Genomic DNA, 21,268 nt, shown 5'->3' with positions numbered 1-21,268 from the left:
TAATTGAAAAGAAACCACTCAACTGAAATATGCCTGTGAGACAGAAAACCTTGAACAGTGGGATAGCTAATCTTACTGTTTCTAGAAAAGGACAACACACAGTGTAGGCTGCATTACATGTACATTTACCATTTGAATTCATAATGATAAGCTACAGGGCTCTTCAGGGTCTCACTTTTTATCTGCAACTGTTCTAGTCTTGAGGCTGTTACCTGATGATGCTCCAAATGAACATAGGAATCTACAAGTGCAAGGTTGCAGGGTTATAAGAGTTTGACTCCTAAAGAGACTTTCTACACTGTCGGTCTATGGAGTTCCCAAAAGCAGCATTTGGGACATGTTATAAACTGTGCAGCTGTAGCAGAAGAACAAGCTTTCACATGCTCCTCAATTACATTTCTCTCTGAATTACCTGGATGGTGTTTAAACTGCTTAAATAAAGGAAAAAAGATTTTTAAACATGATTTCTGTTCACTGAAATTCTATTTTCCTGAAATACCAGCCAATGAGTTTTGATCTAGGTAAACAAAATCTGGAAAAATACTGTGCTTATGTAACTGCAGTTCAAGACCCTGAGATCTACACGTTTGGTACTTGCCAAGGTTTATATCCTTCATTATGTTCAAGTACGTAAAATGCAGTATTTTTTTTTCAGTCATTGGAAACAACACATGACAAGACAAGACAACATCATACAATACAGTATCTTTCTTTGCATGCTTTAGGAAATGAATTGTTTAGCTATAGTTCTGAATAATAAATAGTAGCTGGGAATGTAAAAGTTTAAAAGTACACTTAAAATCTCAAAATATACATTAAAGAACTCATCTATACTGAAGCTAACGAATTTGTTTATGTAGCCATTCACAGACAACTGTGTAGCAGCATTAAAAGAAGTATCCAACCTTTATGGTTTCAAAGAAAGTGCTTTCCTGCAAAACTGCTGTAGTTTGAGCTGATATCCTAAAACAATAACTTAGCAGATGTGAGCCTGTTTCATTTAGTGGAAAGCTATTTCTGAAGTCTGTTGACAGCACAGTTCACATCAGAAAAAATATCAAGATGATAGTTTTAGCAAATGCATGCCTTACAGCAGGGTATCTTGTATTTGTGGATTACCGTACTTATTTAAAAGTCTCTCCTCCTAAGTAGCTAATTAATTCACTGTAGTGAGGTGCACTAATCTGGCAGTGTGCATTAAGTTGGAGAATATACATAATGGCATTACAGAAATAGTAGCAGAACATTCCAGAGTCTGGTAGGAAATGAAAAAAAACATAGAGTATGATTAAATAATACAGCCCAGAGTCTACTCTGTCAGGCATCAGTGAATAGCATTCATTGAAGTCAGTGGTTCTGCAAAAGAAAAAAAATACCTGAGCAAAAATTTCCAGTTAAATGGTTTAGTTTTAGGTTTCTAAAATGTTTTAGTTTTAGGATTTGAAACAGACTGTGAGAGGACAAAGACTGGAGGTACAATATGCAAAAATGAGTGACAGATCTAGCTTTCACTGAAGTCCCTGAAAGTCCTTCAATCACTGCAATGACTTTGCATCACATCTATTTCAAGACTATTTAACAGTAATATTAAGCTAATGTTTAATATTAATGCCTTTTTTTCCAGAAAGCCATAAAGAGCACAGCCTTAGAATAGTCTTCCAATGGGCTTGATCTTCCCTGTTCAACATTTCATGCTATTCAGCTTTTTCTTTTCTCTTTTCTTTTACAGGCAGGCCAGATCTGGCGGATAGCTGTTATGAGGACTTTGCTGACTTCAGAAAGCTGAGTGTAACAAACACCAACAGACTTCAGTGAAAGGAAATATTATCCCTCCAAGAAACTCATACACAGACGACTTTTGGTAGCTTTAAATTAACCTGTTGCTCACCTGCAAAGACACAGCTATTGTTTCTTTCAGCACACATGGAAGAAGGCAACAAACTTTGTAACCCTGGCTAATAAGACTGTGGCTTTCTTATCAAAAGTAGGAGGTAGGCCAATTACAAGAGGATTATTTTATACTTAGCCTCCAGGACTTTAACTCTGGCCTGAACACTGGACATAAATAGAAGCCAATTTTAATGACCTGAGATTTTGCTACCTGTGCTTTATTATTGTTATCAGTTCTTTAACACTTTGGTACTTCATTTCTTTAAATTAGAAATGGGTTCGTGGACTAGAATGTGGCCCACAGATTGGGCTGTTCTCATGAAATCATGGCTTATCTTCTCCCTGGGGCTCTACATGCAGGTCTCCAAAACTTTGGCCTGCCCAAAAGTGTGCCGCTGTGACCGAAACTTTGTCTACTGTAATGAGCGAAGCTTGACCTCAGTGCCTCTTGGGATACCGGAGGGTGTAACCGTCCTCTACCTCCATAATAACCAAATTAACAATGCTGGATTTCCTGCAGAGTTGCACAACGTCCAGTCTGTGCACACAGTCTACCTGTATGGTAACCAGTTGGATGAATTCCCCATGAACCTGCCTAAGAATGTCAGGGTTCTCCACCTGCAGGAAAACAACATTCAGACCATCTCTCGGGCCGCCCTTGCTCAGCTTTTGAAGCTGGAAGAGCTGCACCTGGATGACAACTCCATCTCCACTGTTGGTGTTGAGGATGGGGCGTTCCGGGAAGCCATCAGCCTCAAGCTTCTGTTCTTGTCCAAGAATCACTTAAGCAGCGTACCAGTAGGCCTTCCGGTGGACTTACAAGAACTTCGAGTAGACGAAAACCGAATTGCTGTCATTTCAGACCTGGCCTTCCAGAATCTTACAAGTCTGGAGCGTCTGATTGTGGATGGCAATCTCCTTACTAATAAAGGCATAGCTGAAGGCACCTTCAGCCACCTCTCCAAGCTCAAGGAATTCTCAATAGTGCGGAATTCACTGACCTACCCTCCTCCCGATCTTCCAGGTACACATCTGCTAAGGCTCTACTTGCAGGACAACCAGATAACCCATATACCACTTACAGCCTTTTCAAACCTCCACAAGCTGGAACGTCTTGATATTTCCAACAATCAACTTCGGATGTTGGTAAAGGGGGTATTTGATAATCTCCACAACCTGAGGCAACTCACTGTAAGGAATAATCCCTGGTTGTGTGACTGCAGTATTAAGTGGGTCACTGAATGGCTCAAATTTATTCCTGCTTCCATCAATGTACGGGGTTTTATGTGCCAGGGACCAGAGCAGGTCCGAGGTATGGCAGTCAGGGAGCTCAATATGAATATGTTGTCATGCCCCACCACCACCCCTGGTCTGCCACTTATCATCACCCCAGTCCCAGCTACAGCCATGCCAACTACATTAGTTCCCACCTCATCAGTTCCTCCCCCAAGTAGCAAATATAATCCTCTCACTCCCACCATAGCCACACTCCCCACTGTGCCTGACAGGGAGGACAGAGAAAGGGTGACACCTCCTATAACCGAACGGATTCAACTCTCCATCCATTTTGTGAATGACACGTGCATCCAAGTTAACTGGATGTCTCTTTTTACCGTGATGGCATATAAACTCACGTGGGTTAAAATGGGCCATAGTCTGGTAGGAGGAATTGTTCAGGAACGAATAGTTAGTGGTGAGAAGCAACACTTAAGCTTGGTAAATCTGGAGCCCAAATCCACCTATCGGATTTGTTTGGTTCCACTGGATACTTACAACAATTACCGAACTGGAGAAGACACTGTCTGTTCAGAAGCCACAACCAAGGCTTCCTTTTTGAGCAATGGCAGCAACATCCCCTCCAGCCATGAGCAGACAACTTCTCAGAACCTGGGCTCCCCATTTCTGTTGGCAGGGTTGATTGGAGGTGCAGTGATATTTGTCCTTGTGGTCCTGCTCAGCATTTTTTGCTGGCACATGCACAAAAAAGGGCGTTACACCTCCCAGAAGTGGAAATATAACCGGGGCCGTCGGAAAGATGACTACTGCGAGGCAGGGACCAAGAAGGACAACTCCATCCTGGAGATGACGGAAACCAGCTTCCAGATTGTCTCCTTAAATAATGATCAGCTCCTTAAAGGAGATTTCAGACTGCAGCCCATTTATACCCCAAACGGGGGCATTAACTACACAGACTGCCACATCCCCAACAACATGCGATACTGCAACAGCAATGTCTCAGACCTGGAGCACTGTCATACGTGATAGTGAGGGGAGATGGGGGCGTCTAAGACAAAGAGAAAAAACTCTGGAAAAAATACCCCCCCGACAACAATGAAAAAATTACATTTGATAAATGTTACACAGATGCATTTATGCATTTGAATACTCTGTAATTTATACGGTGTACTATATAATGGGATTTAAAAAAAGTGCTATCTTTTCTATTTCAAGTTAATTGCAAATGGTTTTGTAACTCTTTGCTTTTTAAATCTTTAAAAAATATTGCTAAGTACTGTACAGGGTTGTACAATAAGAACCCAATGTCATGGCAAAGGAAAGAATAACTCATTCTTCAAACATTAACCACTTTGCTGTCGAAGCTGTCTGAGGGATGTTAAGTTTCTAGGTGTCCTGTAGTACCAGAAAATAAGTGCATATTAAAACAGGGTCACTTAGGAATGGACAAAAGCAATTCAGATAAAATGGGTACAACCTTTCTGACTTGAACCCGGCAGCAGTTGTTGAGCTTCAAACAATTGGAAATACTTCCATTCCCCTTTGTCAGTTCTGCATTTCCTACCTCCAACCGAAAGCTGGAGTTCTGAGTGCTACCAAAAAGGCTACTTTCTTGTTTGATTAGTTTTCTCCCAATGTACTTGGAATAGGAAAGGTAGACAGAGCTCAGTGTCAAACTCAAAGTGACCTTGATTCCTACTTGCAAAAGCTACTCTGAAAATGTCCCCCAATACTGTATACTTTTATGATAGAAACTGTTCCTGCTTTTCATTATGATTAAGAAGCTTTAGGCATTCTCTGACCCTTCTCAGTGGGTGATGAAGGTTATCAGTATGTAACAGATATCTGTCATTAAGTTGCACCTCTCTTTAATAGAGCAGCATTTGTTGACACAGCATGTTCAGGTAAAGCCTGAATGAGGGAAATTCTGAGTGCTCCCAGCTCTGCAGTATTCATGTAGAATTTGGAATCTAAAAGTGTAAATTGCTGAAAACATGATGCAAAATATGATGCCAATGGAAAGATTGCTATTGACTTCTATGGTTCAAGCCCTATTTGATTTAGGGGTCTGAGTTATGCTCAGTATGGAGAAGTAGGAAAAAAAAAGACAAACGGAGAAAACCAATAAGAAAGATCTTTTAAAAATTTATTTATTATTGGAAAGGCCTTCAGGCCTATTATGAACTGAAATATGTTCAGCAGGGAAAATTGTGTATAAATCCTGGTAGGTGTTGTCCCCCCCTGCCCCCCCATTCAAGTATACAGAGACAGACATTAACTAAGCATTTGATTAACTGAGGAATTTTGAGAACACAAGTACACACTGTCCCTCTGAATTACTCTTCTTTTATCTTAAGCTTGTGGAAGTTTTCCACAATGATCTGTGCTTTATAAGCAGTAGGTGGGCTTAGAATTTGCTTTTTTATTCCCTCAAATTCTTTAGCTGGAATACCTTCTGAGTCGTTGAGCTTTACAGGCACTATGTGAAATATCATGGTTGTATTAAAACCATGATGCTGGTCTCAAAATTATACAATGTTCCAGCCACTCCATTGACTCTGTGACTGCCAAGAGCTCTGGGTTTCTTGCCAGTTCAGTGTTGGAATCTAATTGTTCCTTTCTTTCCGTTTGTTTGTTTTTTAATGCGGCTCACTTTCTCCTGAGCTTGAGGACAAGCAAAAGTTCACAACAAAGAGAAAAAAAAGAGAGAGACAAAACTTTCCTGAGGGAGTAGGGAACCAAAGAGAAAACTTTTTACAGTGACCCACTAGGGACAAGGAGAAGTTGTTAGAAGTGGATTGGAGGTAAAGGCTGAAGCACTTTCACTGTGGAATGCTTAGACTTTTCACTTTCTGAGGCTGCTTATGTTGGGAGAGAGGGTTTTAATCCTTTCCTTTGCTTATTTCACTCAACTCATTCTTGAATCCCAGCAGTCTATGAGTGTGCAGTTTCTGAAATTCAAATCGTGATAACACTCATTTTCTGCAATGGCAAAATTAATCCAGTTATGATTGATGGCAAAGTACAATCATTGTATAAGGAACTGCATCCTCCCCCCAACATCTTTTATATTCCCATTTTGAAATTCCACTCTATATTCTGTATATTTGCTATTTTCTCCAGCTATAACAGGTATTTTAGGCAACCTGTGTGGCTACTGTAATAGTAAAGTCACTGAAATTTGCTGAATAAAAGGCTGCCGTATGATTTCAAATGGTGTAATACTAGGTAGAAATGTCTATGCAAAGTGTTTTTTCCTGTGATCTATTTACTGAAGATTATGATGAGAAGGTTGATACTTTTGTTTTGTTTGTTTAATATGTTTTAGGTGCCAAAGCCCACAAGACAAGCAGCAAATAGTTGTGCTTCTGCACGCTTCCATTGCATGCTGGAGTTTGTTTGAAATTAAGTAGAGCCAGAGATTCCCATTGGGTGTGGATGTAGAATTTAATTTCACTGAAATAACTAGCTGTATGTTTGATTTCAGAAGGCATCCTTTGAAAGTACGCACTTACTAGAATTTCGTACTTTAATGACTGATGATGGAGGTATCTTTGTCCTCCTTGATGAACATCTTCTGTTCTAGGCCTCAGGATACCATAGTTTCAAGATGAGCTAGGCGCCTTATTTGTAGCAAATGACTTATTCAGGGAGTTCAGCCGTACTGCAGGTGAATGATCCACAAGCCCAAACTGATGACAACAAATGTGGTTACTGTTCTAATAGGGTGAGAACACAAGGCATTCACAAACTGTTTGTTTTGATCTCGGATGGTGAAATGTATATATATCTATCTGTGAACTATTACTCACTTACCTAGATCAAAAATCAAAATGATATTAAAGATAGCATAGTTTATGCTTCTTTTCAATATGAAGAATAATATATATATTGGTATGGGATACTGACAAAGTTTCTTTTCTATAAATACTCTTCTGAAAAAAAGTAGCAAGCCAGTTACACCAAAATTTGTGGATAAAGCTGGAAGTATTATCTAAAAAAATTCACAGCTGTAGTCAACTGAAAGGTCATATGTTTCATTTGAAGAAAGTTTCTCCCAATTCTATTTGCTGTCCAGCTGCAAAAGAGTTAATGTATTTCAACCTACAACGGAGTTTGGGACTTTTCAAAGTGCCAGTCACACAAACAGCTGAGACTTCGTTTCAAGTCACATCTAGATAAGTACGTAATGGGCAATTTTCACTAGGTAAAGTATTTGGAAAAAGTCAGGAGTTAAAAATGGACAATGGTCTTTTGACGATGTAAAGTTTAAAATTAGTAGCTTTTTCCCTGGGCTTCGTAAAAATGGGGTCATCTTCACTTAGTGCAAATATCAAACCACAGATACTAACTAAAGGCTATAGAGCAGACATCCTAAATGTGTGCATATACAACTCATACAAAAAGTTCACTTCCAGGTCCTGATTTGAACACCTTCATCGGACCTGGGGGCAAATGACTTGTTGACAGACAAAATCTCACCCATCTTCCATTGTATACTGCTAATAGCTGACATAAATTTACAGAAAAGATTAGTGAGTGGAATAAAAGAAGTCTTTAAGTGAAATTATGTTAAAGCAGTATCACAACACTGCTGTGACCAGTGCTTGGGTTCCTTCTGAAGACTTATTTACAAACCGGTCCTCATTTTCACAGTTTCTGTCACTATAACAAGTGTTCCTTGCATGTAGCTTGCCAGCAGAAACAAACACCTGATGAATGCATGGACTTTGTGTTAACAGGTTCTTATTGGAGACATTGTTATTGAATTTATTCATATGAATATTTAGGGATTGGGTTACTTTGGACTGAAAAGATATTAGCAGTTTTCCCGGTAAGCCAATAAAGGACTACAGTGAATGTCATGTAAAACAGAAAAATTAAGTAGCATATGCTATTTGTTACTAGAGTAGTTCAACTATATTTTTCTCTCAGTTATTTTCTCTTTTCATGAGAGAAAATTTCTCCCTCTGAGAAATGTATCGATTTTAATTTTGCAAGCAAAAGAAATTTAAGCATATCATATTGTTGTTATGGTTTTAAGGTCTACATAAAGCACTTTATTAATGACATTGAAGTGAAAGTTCAGTCTCAGCTTTTGACAGTGAAGTGGTTAATTCCCATTGAATTCTCCATTTATAGTACTTCTTCACCTTAAATTTAACATGAAGATATTAAAGTTTTTTCTTTAGAACATGAGAATAATGGTTTTACTCATGACTTATCTTTCCAGCTCAGTGGAAAAACAAAACAGAAATGAGTGCCAAAACCAAAAGTTCCTGGCTCTGAGCCTCATCAGATCCTGCCTGATGCTCTCTTCTAAACACAGAGATAATCCTAGGAAGCTGATGATCACTCCTTCCCTGAACTCTAGTGAACAGGGCACTTTGTATCCCAGATGATACTACAGGCAATATTGAAGCATTTGGCGTTAAACTTTTGTACAGCAGAGAAAGTCTTGCTCTTTAAAAGGACGCTGGCTAGTAGTCCATCTGGAAAACTAGCACAAAAGAGATTTGGCAAGCTTTTGTTATGCTGAGGCTCTGCGGATATGTGCCTCATGAGAGCTGAATTCTGATCTTCTCAGAAACAGATAAGCTACTAAACAAATTGTTATCTCTTGATCCTAAATATCTGAAGATGATCTTTCATAAAATTGATTTTAACTGAGACATGCACACTTGATTCTGTTCTGTGTTTGGTATACTTTCTATCTTTAACATGGAAAAATAGATGGTTTGAAGTCTGCATTATCTGTTTTCTGCAATCTGCCATGTTGCACGCATTGTTAACTTCAAAACCTCACTATACACTATATATTATCTTGTTGACATATTCAGTAAAGAGTTATTTAAAAAAATACAACAATCCTGCTGTATTTATATGAGCAAGTTAATTAAAATAAGGATGTGAATATCTGAAAGGAAAAACAGAAAAACAAAAATATCAGTCTTTTGTACTTTCATTTGTGGAAATATTTTCGAATGTTCTATTGTATGTCCACACTCTCTTCAGATTCTAAAAGACAAATTTTTTACTGTTACTTCAATTTCTCAGATTTAATCTTACCTTTATAAGATTATCTCATTCTGATATGCATATAGGAAAGCACTGTAAAACAAGAATGGGTTGTATTCCACTGTTTGCAATTAATAGGTACACTCAAGCAGCTACACGTCTATAACATATATATGTATGTAGAAGCTGTGACCCATTATATGCATAGTCATATGATAAATGCATTTGACATTCATCCTTGACAATCTTAAACCTGCCTTTTACCTATTATTATCTATTTAATCTGTTTCCTTGCAATGAAATGTGGGGGGTTTTTTTGAATTCTCTCTTCAAAATTGTTCTTGAATTTTCAGAATGCACAACATTCAGACATAGGCCTTAATAAATTTTTGTATATCTTATACCTAACATACATGGTAATATATACATTATATATAAAAACATGCTTTAGCTACTTAGAAATGAAAATTACCCCTTGTTGCGGTTTAACCCCAGCCAGCAATTAAGCACCACACAGCCACTCGCTCACTTCCCCCCACCCAGTTGCATGGGGGAGAGAATCAGGAAAAAAAGTAAAACTAGTGCGTTGAGATAAAGGCAGTTTAATAGGACAGAAAATAAGAAAATAATAATAATAACAACAATAATAATGACAGTAATAGTAATTAAAGAATTGGAATATACAAAACAAGTGAAGTACAATGCAGTTGCTCACCACTCACCGCCTGATGCCCATTTAGTTCCTGAGCAGCGACCTGCACCCCCCAGCCAACTCCCCTCCAGTTTATATACTGGACGTGATGTCCCATGGTATGGAATACACCGTTGGCCAGTTTGGGTCAGCTGTCCTGGCTGTGTCGCCTCCCAAATTCTTGTGCCCCTCCAGCCTTCTTGCTGGCTGGGCATGAGAAGCTGAAAATTCCTTGACTTTAGTCTAAACACTACTTAGCAAGAACTGAAAACATCAGTCTGTTATCCACATTCTTCTCATACAGAATCCAAACCACAACACTATACCAGCTACTAGAAAGAAAATTAACACTTTTCCAGACGAAACCAGGACACTCCTCTTCTAGTTACATATACAAGAACTAATTTTTGGCTTTGCCAGAACCTGAAATATTGAATGTTACAAGCTGTGTCACTTCAAAGCTTAGAAATTTAATATTGCTAAGTGTCACAATTCTTCTATAAATTACCTTATTCTCTGTCTTAACCCTGAATATCAAGTAAAACTGCTGAGAGCTGCTTGTGCAATACATCCACATCTAGGCCCCCTCCTCTTAATATGCTTCCCTGAACTTGACATTTCTTCTGAGCCAGATTAGACCAGATTAGGTTCTGGTAATGAAATCTTCTTGCCTTACCATGGGAAGGTGGACAACAGAGGTAAAGTAAATCATAAAAGCTTGCAATCATTTATGTATTTCTGGCAAAAATAATGGCATCATCATTTTCAATCGATAATTTTTCTCTCTCAAAAAAAAAGTTGACAAACACTGACTGCTTTATCACATAATCTTTTAATAACCCAAAATTATTTATCTTACTAGAGATCAGTCTTTGTATTTACTTTTTACAGTTCTAAGCTCAGTTACCTGCAGCTGTTCACACACAGGTGCGTGTGTGTATAAATTCCTGGGGTTGTGTATAGAGGGTTTAGCTACAAGGACCTCCCAAAGCAAGCACATGGAGGAGTCTTTTTCATTATTGTCCAGTCAACATTTTTCAATATTTCACTTTAAAAAGAGTTCTTCTGTCTGAGAAGTGTTATGGTGCCACGTGGAGAAACTATGTTTCATTAAAGTATGAAACAAATGTTTTCACTCTACTTCAAGTGCCACTGTCAGTGAAGGCTCAAACTAAAAATCACTAAAATACTTCTATTACACAGGTAGGGATTTGGTGAATTTTTTTAACAATAATTTACATGCCTAAAACAAATTAGTACATCCTTATGGTGAAATCCTGACCCCACTGATTTCAACTATAAATCAGAATATTTATAGGAATAATATATATGTCGGAAGGATTATTAAAAGCATCCAGTATGACACAAGGTATAATATGTCACACTATGTACCCCCAAATGAAACACATCAATGAGTAAGGCAATAGGCCTATGTATCTCTTTTGAAAAGCTAGGAGAGCAGTGAAATAGACTTTCCAGAAAATGAGGGGAGAGAGAAATATGTACTGAGAAACATTGTCTAATGTAAAGCCACACAAGATATGGACATTTAAAGCTACAAACAGGCCACTGAGCATAGCAAGAATGTTCTTTTGAACATAAACACACACATTTTTTGCTTACAACTCCATATACTGACTAACGTATGTGACTACAAAAATGCATGTATGAACATTAAGAGTTTATAGTATAGTTACACTTTGGTGGGTACATCTCATACAAAATAAGAAGAATCTTAACTCTGTGCACTGGGTCTACTATTTGCCTTCCTCTCTGTTGAAAGGATTCATATACAGAAGGAAGTAACAAAAGTCATGCTGATTACACTATACTGTTTTTCTAAGTGTAGAATGCCTTGAAGAATGAAGACAGTGTATAAACTATTATGGAAAATCCAACTTAAATTCACGTGTGTTTACAACTTTAACATGCTCTGTGCAAAAACGAGTTAAGTCTCTGTGACAAATACTAGTCAGAGTGCTAAGCCGAACACAACCATTCTTGAAAAGAACAATTGCCAAAAAGATTCTGTTAAAATGGTGTATTTCTTGAGTGAGATCAATATTTCCACTCCTATAGACTTTGAGCAGGTGATCACACAGATAAATTAAATTCTTTGTGACGGGGATTGGAACAATGTGTCTAAAGATGGAATGCTGTAATTTTCATACTTTGAAACTGCCTGTTTGTGATGAAAAAAGGCAGATTTTGTTCTGTGAAGATGAAATATAGTAATAATGATGGACAGAATATAGAGATACTCCTCTTTACTGACATTTTATGGACATGAAAAAGGACACATACATATGCTTTATACATACACATTTGTGACAAAATTTTAAATATTCTTGACAATTTTCAGACTCTTCAGATGAGATGCACTTCTAACACGTACAATATTCCAAAACATTTAAATCCTCAGAAATGACTGCAATCCCTTTCAATTAACAGAATCAAGAAAATGTGATAAAATGAGTATATACAGAAAGTGCATAGTACTTTCTCCAAGCTTTAGCTGTGGCAGAAAGAAAGAGAAAGAAAGAAAGAAAAGAAAGAAAGAAAGAAAGAAAGAAAGAAAGAAAGAAAGAAAGAAAGAAAAGACGAGGGCTGTTAAACTAGAATAGCTTTGTATTTTTATTTAGATAAGTCCTTCCAAATTTGTAACACACTCACTTGAATGCCAAACTTTGGTTTGACTTGAAAGTCAAATGATTTAAGTGACAGTGTTGTAAGCCTGACCTCATATACCTTCACAAACTGGTTTGTGTATCATTCACGGTTCAGGATCCAATACGTAATTCATTGCTCTCTCTGACTTACAATGCAAACGTTAAGGATTTTTCCCCATTAAAGAAACATGTTAAGAAAATTTAAGAGTTGGTGTGAAGTCAATTACTGCAGTATATGTTAATGTGAACAATTTAATTTATTCAAGCAGGGCATTAACCTGTCTTTGTAAGTGAGGACTGCAGAAACAAGGCATGCACATTAACTCTATGTCATTTTCAAGAAAACCTTTCTCACCAGTTCAAGACACTACTCCTAGCTGACAAAAAGCATGTATGACTTATCAAGCATATATGACTTAGAAAAATAAACAAATGGAAAGCTGAGAAAAGGAAGACATTCCAAATTATTGTAGTTATTCTAATAATATACAGTTGAGTACTTTAAGCAATTAAAAATATCATAAAAGTTTTGAAGGTTTTCATATTAAAGGTCCCCAGCAAGGATATTTTCTATTTTCCATTCACAAGAAATGAGTTTAGGCAGCTTTTCACTTACATTTGCATTGTAGGGTAGTTTTGAAATCAATATTTTCTTTTTTTTTTTTTTGGCCTTATTACAGGGAGTAGCATCAGGTTCATGGTATTCTCAGATCTAATCAGTCATGATGTTCATTTGGAAGTCTGTCCATGCACTGATTTATACATTTTTGCTTTGGTTTTTGGCTTTCCTTTTTGTTAATTAACATTATGTACAGGTGGAAAATGGAGAAAATTTAAAGTAGAGCAAATTTAAATTATTTTCTGCTACAATTATAGTAATGGTAAGACTGTGTCTTCCTTTTAGCAGAAGAGAAAATTTAAGAATGCTGAGTTAGGAAAGAAATTATCCTAAAGAATTTTGCTATCAATTTTAAGTTGAATTCATTATTTTTCAACATTTAGTTACAGAACTCATGCTAGGAAGTTGAGCTAGGAAGACTGGATAAACTCAGCTTTGTGGTTATAGGAACTTCGTGTTTATAGGTTCAGTTTTACAGATTATGACTAGTAGCTGCACAAAGAGGAGGGGACAAATGTTTCTTCTTCCTCATTCAGGTACATCAGATTCCCTTCTATAGTGATCAAGGAGGAAGACAGCTACTTCACAGAGATCTCCCTCAAAAAGCCAGGTGTCCAGAATACAGGGAAAATAACTGAAGTCATGGCATTTCTCTTTGCTGAATACAGAAGTTGGCAGATGCAGAGCTGGGTCATTTTATGAGGGATACAGCAAATTATAGGTGCTCTGCAGCGTTATATAGGAACTTTGCTTTGTACAGGACCCTGCTAAAGGTACCTTCACTGAGGTGTATCCTCTTGGAGATCTGTAATAAAAGGCGCAACCCATGTCTATAAAAGCAGGGAAGGATCTGAGTTGTATTTTGTTTCATGGGCCTTTAATTACCATTTCCTGTAAGTTCTGGACTTCCAGGTACACCACTATGTTCAAGAAGGCAAGTGTAACAAGTGTAACAAGGCAAGTTTGGAAGGTCACGTTTTTTAATGACCCTCCTTTTATCAATGCAAATATTAGTAAGGTGCTTACAGCTGAAATTCCAAACCACAGTAGGTGTAATCATTGTGTTAGTGGTCAGATCTGACAGTCCTACTTTCAGTTTAGATGTCCATTACTTTTCTCCATTATTCCTTTCCAATTAATTGTTTTCTTAACATTTGAAACTAAGCAGTTAGTACTATTGCTTAGTTGTTACAATACAAGGAAAAAGTTTCTACAAAACCATAATACCTGCAAACTGTGGTGAAGATTACCCAGCAAAACTAAGCTACAGAAATGCTAGCAGTACAGTGAACCATTTGTCATGAAGTAATGATGTACGGCAATATCAATTCAGTTTATAACCAGACTATGAAAAATCCAGAGGCACCAATCTCACAATTTCCTTTGTATTTGCATAATTTCTTCTATGCCACATCAACCTTCTCTAGCATGATTGGCTTAGAGGACAGATCGCTGCTTGTTTCCTCACATGATAATGTCATTTATAAGTGTTTACATTTAAGATTGAAACAAGAAAAACAAAGCTGTTTTCTGATTGCCTGCATTTTGGGGCTGCTGTGGTATTAATTTGCTCTGTATCTGTCTACTGCATTATTTGTTTCTCACCATTTTTACACATGCACATGAACATATGCACAAGCACACTGTATTTATTTATATTATTTAAAATTATTTATATTATGTATATATATATTTAGATACCCACACATAAGCATATATATAGACATAGGCTATGTATATCAGTATGTACCAATATGGATTCGTCTAGGCTGAGTCCCATAGTGATCTTTTGCTCTGGATTTATGCATCATTTCAGTTCCACTTAAGCTTGTGAAAGAGAGCAAGCATGTAGAATAGCATGAAATTTTTTAAAGAACTGTATTGTCAGTATCGGTGAGAGCATCTTTTCAATAACATATGTGCTTTGGCAGCCTGTGCACTAAAACTTGAATAATATAAAGATTAACATAGCTCCTGGAAGTGGATACTATGCATCTTCTGAAATATACTTTCCAAAGCACAAAGCACATCTGAGGATTCAGTTTATAGCAGGACTGTTCTGTGTGGTTGTGAAATAAACTGTAGACAGAAGAGAATGTGGGAAAAGACAGTATGTAACTAAAACACAGTATGAACAATAAGGGAAAAATTCAGATGTTTCTACATCACTAGCATTACAATTGACTTTTTCTATGTAATTTTGTTCTCTGTGGCCTATTTTTCTTTCCCTGTATTTAACATTTTTTCCTTCTCATGTGAACTGTCTTTTAACTCACTTTTCACCTTCTGCTTCATGAAGAACCCTTTGTTCTATGGGATTTTTGTGGGATGCCCCAAATGGGTGCCTCTTTCATACACGAGGGGAAGAATTTGCATGTAGCAGCCCAAATGGGCAGTGTTCATTGCCACCCATCCTCCTCAATTTAGTCATCTAACTGCTCCAAAAAGGTCTTGCTGACATAAGCCACACAGTTAGTGTGCTACTACAGGAAGACAGAAATTTGCTATGAAATATTCTTCCAGTGTTTCATTTTAGAGGTTCTCTATTTGCAGCAAACATGCAAAGAAATTTGCATGTGGCAACAACATTCTCTGCTGCACCAACAGTGCTGCAGCAGCGCCTTCTCCTTTGTTCCCTGCCATTCCACTCGCATCTGGCTGCTGACTTGAAATATGAAAAGCCCACAGTTTGCTTCTGTTATTCATACAAAGCTTAGGTATCCTGACTCCGTAATTAAAAGACAGGAACAATCACATGTCAAACTCAAGGAGTAGGAGCAGGAGCTGCAGGGCTTGGGACCATGATGGTGTGCCGGGACATGTGGCAACCTACAAGCCAAGTCCTCTGTGCTCCATACATGGCTCCAATCACCTCTGCTGCCCCTTTCTGAGACAACTCTGGTGTAAAAAGTTTATTTCCTTTTAGGTCTACAAACCTATCCATGCCTTCTTGAGGTCATAAATTGTAATAAAATTATTATTTCTCCCAAAGTGAGGAGGAAAGGATGAGAGACATGTCTCCACCCATGTCTCCAAAAAAGAGCAAGTCATCTGTGGAATGATCTAGGAAGGGGCTCCCTCACTGAGTATACGCTGTTTCCTTGGGCTAACCAGGCTCTGTGCCTTGTAGTACCCTCCAGCTACTCTCCTTCTGCCAATATGTTACCTCTGTAGTTAAAATTGCTCCTGTCCATGCTTATACTGTAGTTCTGAAGATTCAGAACCTCTATGGTTTACTGTAATTTTTAGTTGTTAGTTTACATACTCTGGTTTTGATAGGACTCCTGCCTTACTCATTGCTCAAGAAGGAAACGAAGCAGGGCAGGGTATTTAATGCAGAGTTGTGAACCTGATATTCCCCTCTTTTAAATATCTGTCTTTGCAATTTAAAAGCTATTTTACTATGGGTTTTCATGATTTTTTTTTTAACTAGTAATACTACATACATATTGCTGAATATATCTTTCATATTCAGAAATAAAAAAGCATAAGGATTGCGTATTATCCTAGAATTTGTTAGTAAACTTCATTGCTTTCCAGCTAGACATCATCCCTGATAGTAAATTAAATGATACAAGTAATGAAGTTTCTTCCAGTTTCTGAAGTTTCTGTAAGAGACTACTCTGAACTTCAAAGCCAATGTAATACTTGGGGCAGGGGCAGAGAAAAAAATGGGGATTTGAAAGACAGAAATTATGCCAGTAGAAAATGTATTTTAAATAAATATGGGCCAAAACATAAAAATTCTGTTCAGATCTGGGGTATATAGATATAATTGTGGTAAACATAAAGATACAAAAGTTTCTTATCTGAGCAATGTTCTCTAACTGCAGGATTTATTTAGGGCTGCTGCTTATTTTAAGTGCCTGAATTAATAGACTATTGATAATTTTTTGCCTGGGTTGAGAAAAAATATTTGTTACAGACATTTGCTAACTATTTATTTTTTAAAATTTGAAGAACTCCAATTTCTTTTTATATTTTTTTCCCCAAAGATACTAGTGTCTGTTAAGTTGCAGTGAATTTGGAAAGCTGCATGCTTCTCAGTTAAACAAAAGAAAACAACAAAAAATTTCACAGCAAACATTGCTTTACCTTGTTATAGAAGATAAATTGTTTAGAGGTAAATTTCTGCAAGCCCAAATAATCCAGCAGAGTTTGATCAAGAGACAAGATTTATCTGTGCTTTAAAGGCTGATCTTAATTTGAAATTGTAGAGAAATGCACTGTCAGATGAACACCTTCTCTGCATTGATTCTAAAAGGTGATATGTACTCATTTGGATTTAGCTTTTGACAGCTGATGAAGAATGAGGGTGAAATAACCATAGCAAATAGAAAAGTTATGAGTAAAACACTAACGGCATTACTCTGTTGAGTACAGAGTATTGTATGCCTGAAATAACATGAATTTCCTCATGTTAGAATTTACTGCTTGCTGTAAAATACAGTTGTATTTTCTAATGAACATTACAGGCTTCAAAATTTCATTCACAGGATATTTCTTATAATTATTTAAAATTTGTGTTTCAGAAACCATCCACTTCAGAAAGGTCTTCTAGCCATGCTAAATACCAGTTCCCTGGTGTATTAACTCCTTCCAGCCCAGTCAGGTCTTTGGTAAAGCTCTCTTGGATTTGCTTGCGGGTTTTTTCCTTTTGTTTTTCCTGCTCGACTACCCTGGCTGGAGCAGATCATGTGGAGTATATGCCATATTTTTCTGTGAGCAGGTTTTTCTCAGGACAGCCAGGCAAGAGGGAAGAGGCAAAATAGGACAGATCCTTTCAGTCCCCTGATGGTGACTCAAGAGGAGTTTGCCAGGCAGCTCCCGCTGTCCAGCTAAGGCAGAGCCCTCTGCAGGGAAGGGGGAGGATTACAGCAGCGTGATGGACCATCACCACGTCTGTCACCTCTCCTCGGTGTCACGCTACCTGTGTGTCCAATGAATATCTCCAACATTCAATCTAACACACGTATATTAGCAAATGGATCCCTGCTGAATGACCTGTAGTGTGTCTATCAGCCCTATGGGCAACATGAATGGCATAGAGGGGACTTAAACCTGGTTTGTGAGTTTAGCTACATATTCTCCAGTTTCTATTCACTAACTACATGCACTACATTCTTGAAAAAGTGTTAGGACCATAATTAAACTGACAAAAGCCAAAGCTTTTGGAACTTATGGTGAATTCAGAGTTAATGCTAAAGGCTCCAGCTTTTACATATTATTTAATTATTTTTATTCATATTTTTAATAGGAGGTCCACATCCTTTAAGAGTACTTGAATGCATTTCCTTATTAAAAAGATATTAGCAAAATATATATTGTCTGGGAGTGTAAAAGGGCTGGAATGGTCTGTGGATCCCATTACAGACTTCTTCACAGGGAATTATTCTAACAGCTTCAACAAGTTCTGGACTGAATCCTGAATCCTGAAGCATATCTTTAGCCAAAAACATGCTAAATCCACTGTCAGATTAGAATAATTTATGTGGAATGTCATCTAGGTCAGTTATGGTTTCTTCTGTAGATCCACATATAAATTTCTAACCCTCACAGTCATCTAGTGCATAGAAAATAGAAATTCTGACATCAAAATGCTAATGATCCTCGGTCTGCATGCCTGCTGATTCTTGCTTATAACAGGACAAATGATATGTCTTTTACTGACCTACTTGGGATAAGCACAATGTAAAAGCTAGGCATCTTTATTGTTTCACCATATGCAGCTATATGACCTCTGCTGAAAACCAGTAGATTCACCTGTAGGCATCTTACTTAGTAGGACATAAGCATCTGGTTTACCATTTTAACAAAGAGTTTTCTTTAAGCTAACATAGAGACTCCACAGGATTTCAATAAAGATATACAAACTACAATGGAATTATATCTTCACAATATCCACACTTCTGCTTAAAAACATTATGGGTAAAAAGGAAACAATGATTATATGTAAAGCTAGGAGTTCATTATTAGTATAACTGAAATCTTAACAGTCTAATTAAAGAGTTAGCCAAGCGGTAACTATAACAGAAAAACAAGAAAATAAGGAACATAAAGAAAAGGATACCACCATACCAAAAAAAACAAACCAAATAAATTTAAAAAAACCCAACTCAATAATAATACAGTTTGAGTTGTATCACACACGTTTCCTAGCTGCCAAGCCTTTTTCTGATGTTGTTCTTACCCTTCCACTGCCCCTCAGGATCCTTCAATCTGTTAGGGTAGCATATGGTGACTCGCTAGCACCCCAAGTCCTTCACTGGGAAGACTATGGTTGGTTTCTTCTTCACTTTAGGATCTTCTGGGGTCACTTTTATTTGTTTGCTAATGGTCTTTTACAGCTTGCTTTTTCTTCATTGGCCTGCAAGTCCACATTACATCCAAATTTACTACATACGGTGCATTTGTGATACCCCTAAAACCAGTTTTGTCCAGGTCTGCATTTCTTGAACTGACTGTTGATGAGTTGTTCATAGCCATGGGCTTTCCAGTGCAGCCTGCGACCCACCTCTTAGCCCATGCCTGTATTCCTCTTTACTGTATCCTGTGCCTCCTCTTCACAAGGCCTCTGCTAACATACTGGGCCTGTAATTCTCTACCTTACATTAAAGTCACAAATATCTCATTCTATACAGAACAAGTGCTTATTACAACTATATATAAAAATATGGTTATACCATAAGAAGACAAGCCATATTAAAACCAATTAATCATGGTCATCTGGTTATGAGAGAAAAATACTGTTGCAGCTGAACCAGGTCAAAGTAAAGTTCCAGGCAGATTAAGACAAGGTCAGACAAAGCAAGCTTGAAAAGCCATAGTCCTGAGGCCTCATAAACTCAGTGCAAATCCTGTGGTCTATTGCTGGCAATGGAAATACTGTATTACTGAGCTACAGGCTGGGAGAGATAGTACATGTGTTAAAAAGGCTGTAATAGAGTCCCTGTACATCCTTTCTAACCTAGTTTAGAGACTAGTATCTGGACTATTCTAGGAAATAATCTATTTAAGAATAAAAAGCATTATCTTAGTTGTAGGAATACTTATGAAGTGGCCTAAAGTGTGTAAAGAGATAATTAAAAATGTGGTTTAAAAAAAATTGGGGTTTTAGTTTTCTCTACAATTTAAGGTTTATGATTTAGTCTAAATAAAGCCTTCTGAAAGAGAATGTGCTGTGGAAACCCATGCCAAAATAGATAATAGTTTCTGCAGTGATTCAGCAACCTTAACTTAGATAGGGAAATTCTGTTTCTGAGAAATCTTTACAAGCTGTCAATTCCACTTTAGAAGACACTATCCTTCTAGGTGTGATGGTTGGCTTCTCTAATGAGATTACATTTCTCATAAGACTTTCCTAAAGTCTTATTCTTATGCTTTGGCTTATTTTTTTCTGAACAGATTCTGAATCTTAAACTTCACCAACATTTAAAATAATTAATTAATTAAGTCTTGTATTGAGATATGGCCCTTTAAGTGAAAAATTTAGTGAATCATTGCTTATTCTTAAGAGGGTAGGTATTCCAGATCACTCAATATTTCTCTAAGAAGCATAGTTTCATGTGGTTGTATTTTATATGTCAATTCCTCACTCATGTAAAGGCATAAGGATCTGAAATCCAGCTGAAAGTCAAATGCAATACTAAACAGATATTAAAGGAAGTTATGTCATATTTAAATAGGATGCTTTAGTGCATCTCTGTTGTATAAAGCACCTTCCATATTTTCATTACTTAAATAGAATCCTTAGTAGGTTTCCTAAAATGATACAGCCTGGTTCCCATTACTTAAATCAAGGACATCCTCAATGACAAGATTTCTTCTCTTCTTTTTTGAAAGGCAATCTTTCCCTTATATCTTTCTTGTTTGGTGGACATCTAATTATATCTTGTGTCTCTTACAGAATCAAGCATGCCTACTTGATGTATTTGTAAATTTATAGTGGGATAATAGGTTTTGTTTTAATCTAATTAGGGGTTGTCAGGTGGTTAAAAGCAACTATCGTTTACAACAATGAAAAAAACTTCCTTTCTTAAAGGAGAAAACCCCATAGTCTCAAAAGAAAGCATTTTCTATATTATTATTTCATTATTGCTACTTATTCACAGACTTTTTGCTGTTAAATAAAACATCACTGAATAG

At 37.1% G+C, this 21,268-nt stretch overlaps 1 protein-coding gene across 4 annotated transcripts in view; it reads left to right on the top strand.

Moving 5' to 3' along the window:
* Nucleotides 1-14,784, top strand: part of FLRT2 (fibronectin leucine rich transmembrane protein 2) — a 70,196-nt gene extending 55,412 nt beyond the window's left edge. For all 4 annotated transcript variants that reach the window (XM_075030033.1, XM_075030031.1, XM_075030029.1 and 1 more), the window contains exon 2: nt 1,730-14,784. In XM_075030033.1, coding sequence (XP_074886134.1) covers nt 2,164-4,152 — 1,989 coding nt within the window. In that variant the 5' untranslated portion in view covers nt 1,730-2,163 and the 3' untranslated portion in view covers nt 4,153-14,784. The remainder of the gene's footprint in view (nt 1-1,729) is intronic.
* Nucleotides 14,785-21,268: the final 6,484 nt, after the last annotated feature.

The sequence above is a fragment of the Buteo buteo genome, chromosome 6 (genome assembly GCF_964188355.1).
Source record: "Buteo buteo chromosome 6, bButBut1.hap1.1, whole genome shotgun sequence".
Lineage (NCBI taxonomy): Eukaryota > Metazoa > Chordata > Aves > Accipitriformes > Accipitridae > Buteo > Buteo buteo.
This window is presented reverse-complemented; position numbering and strand designations above follow the sequence as displayed.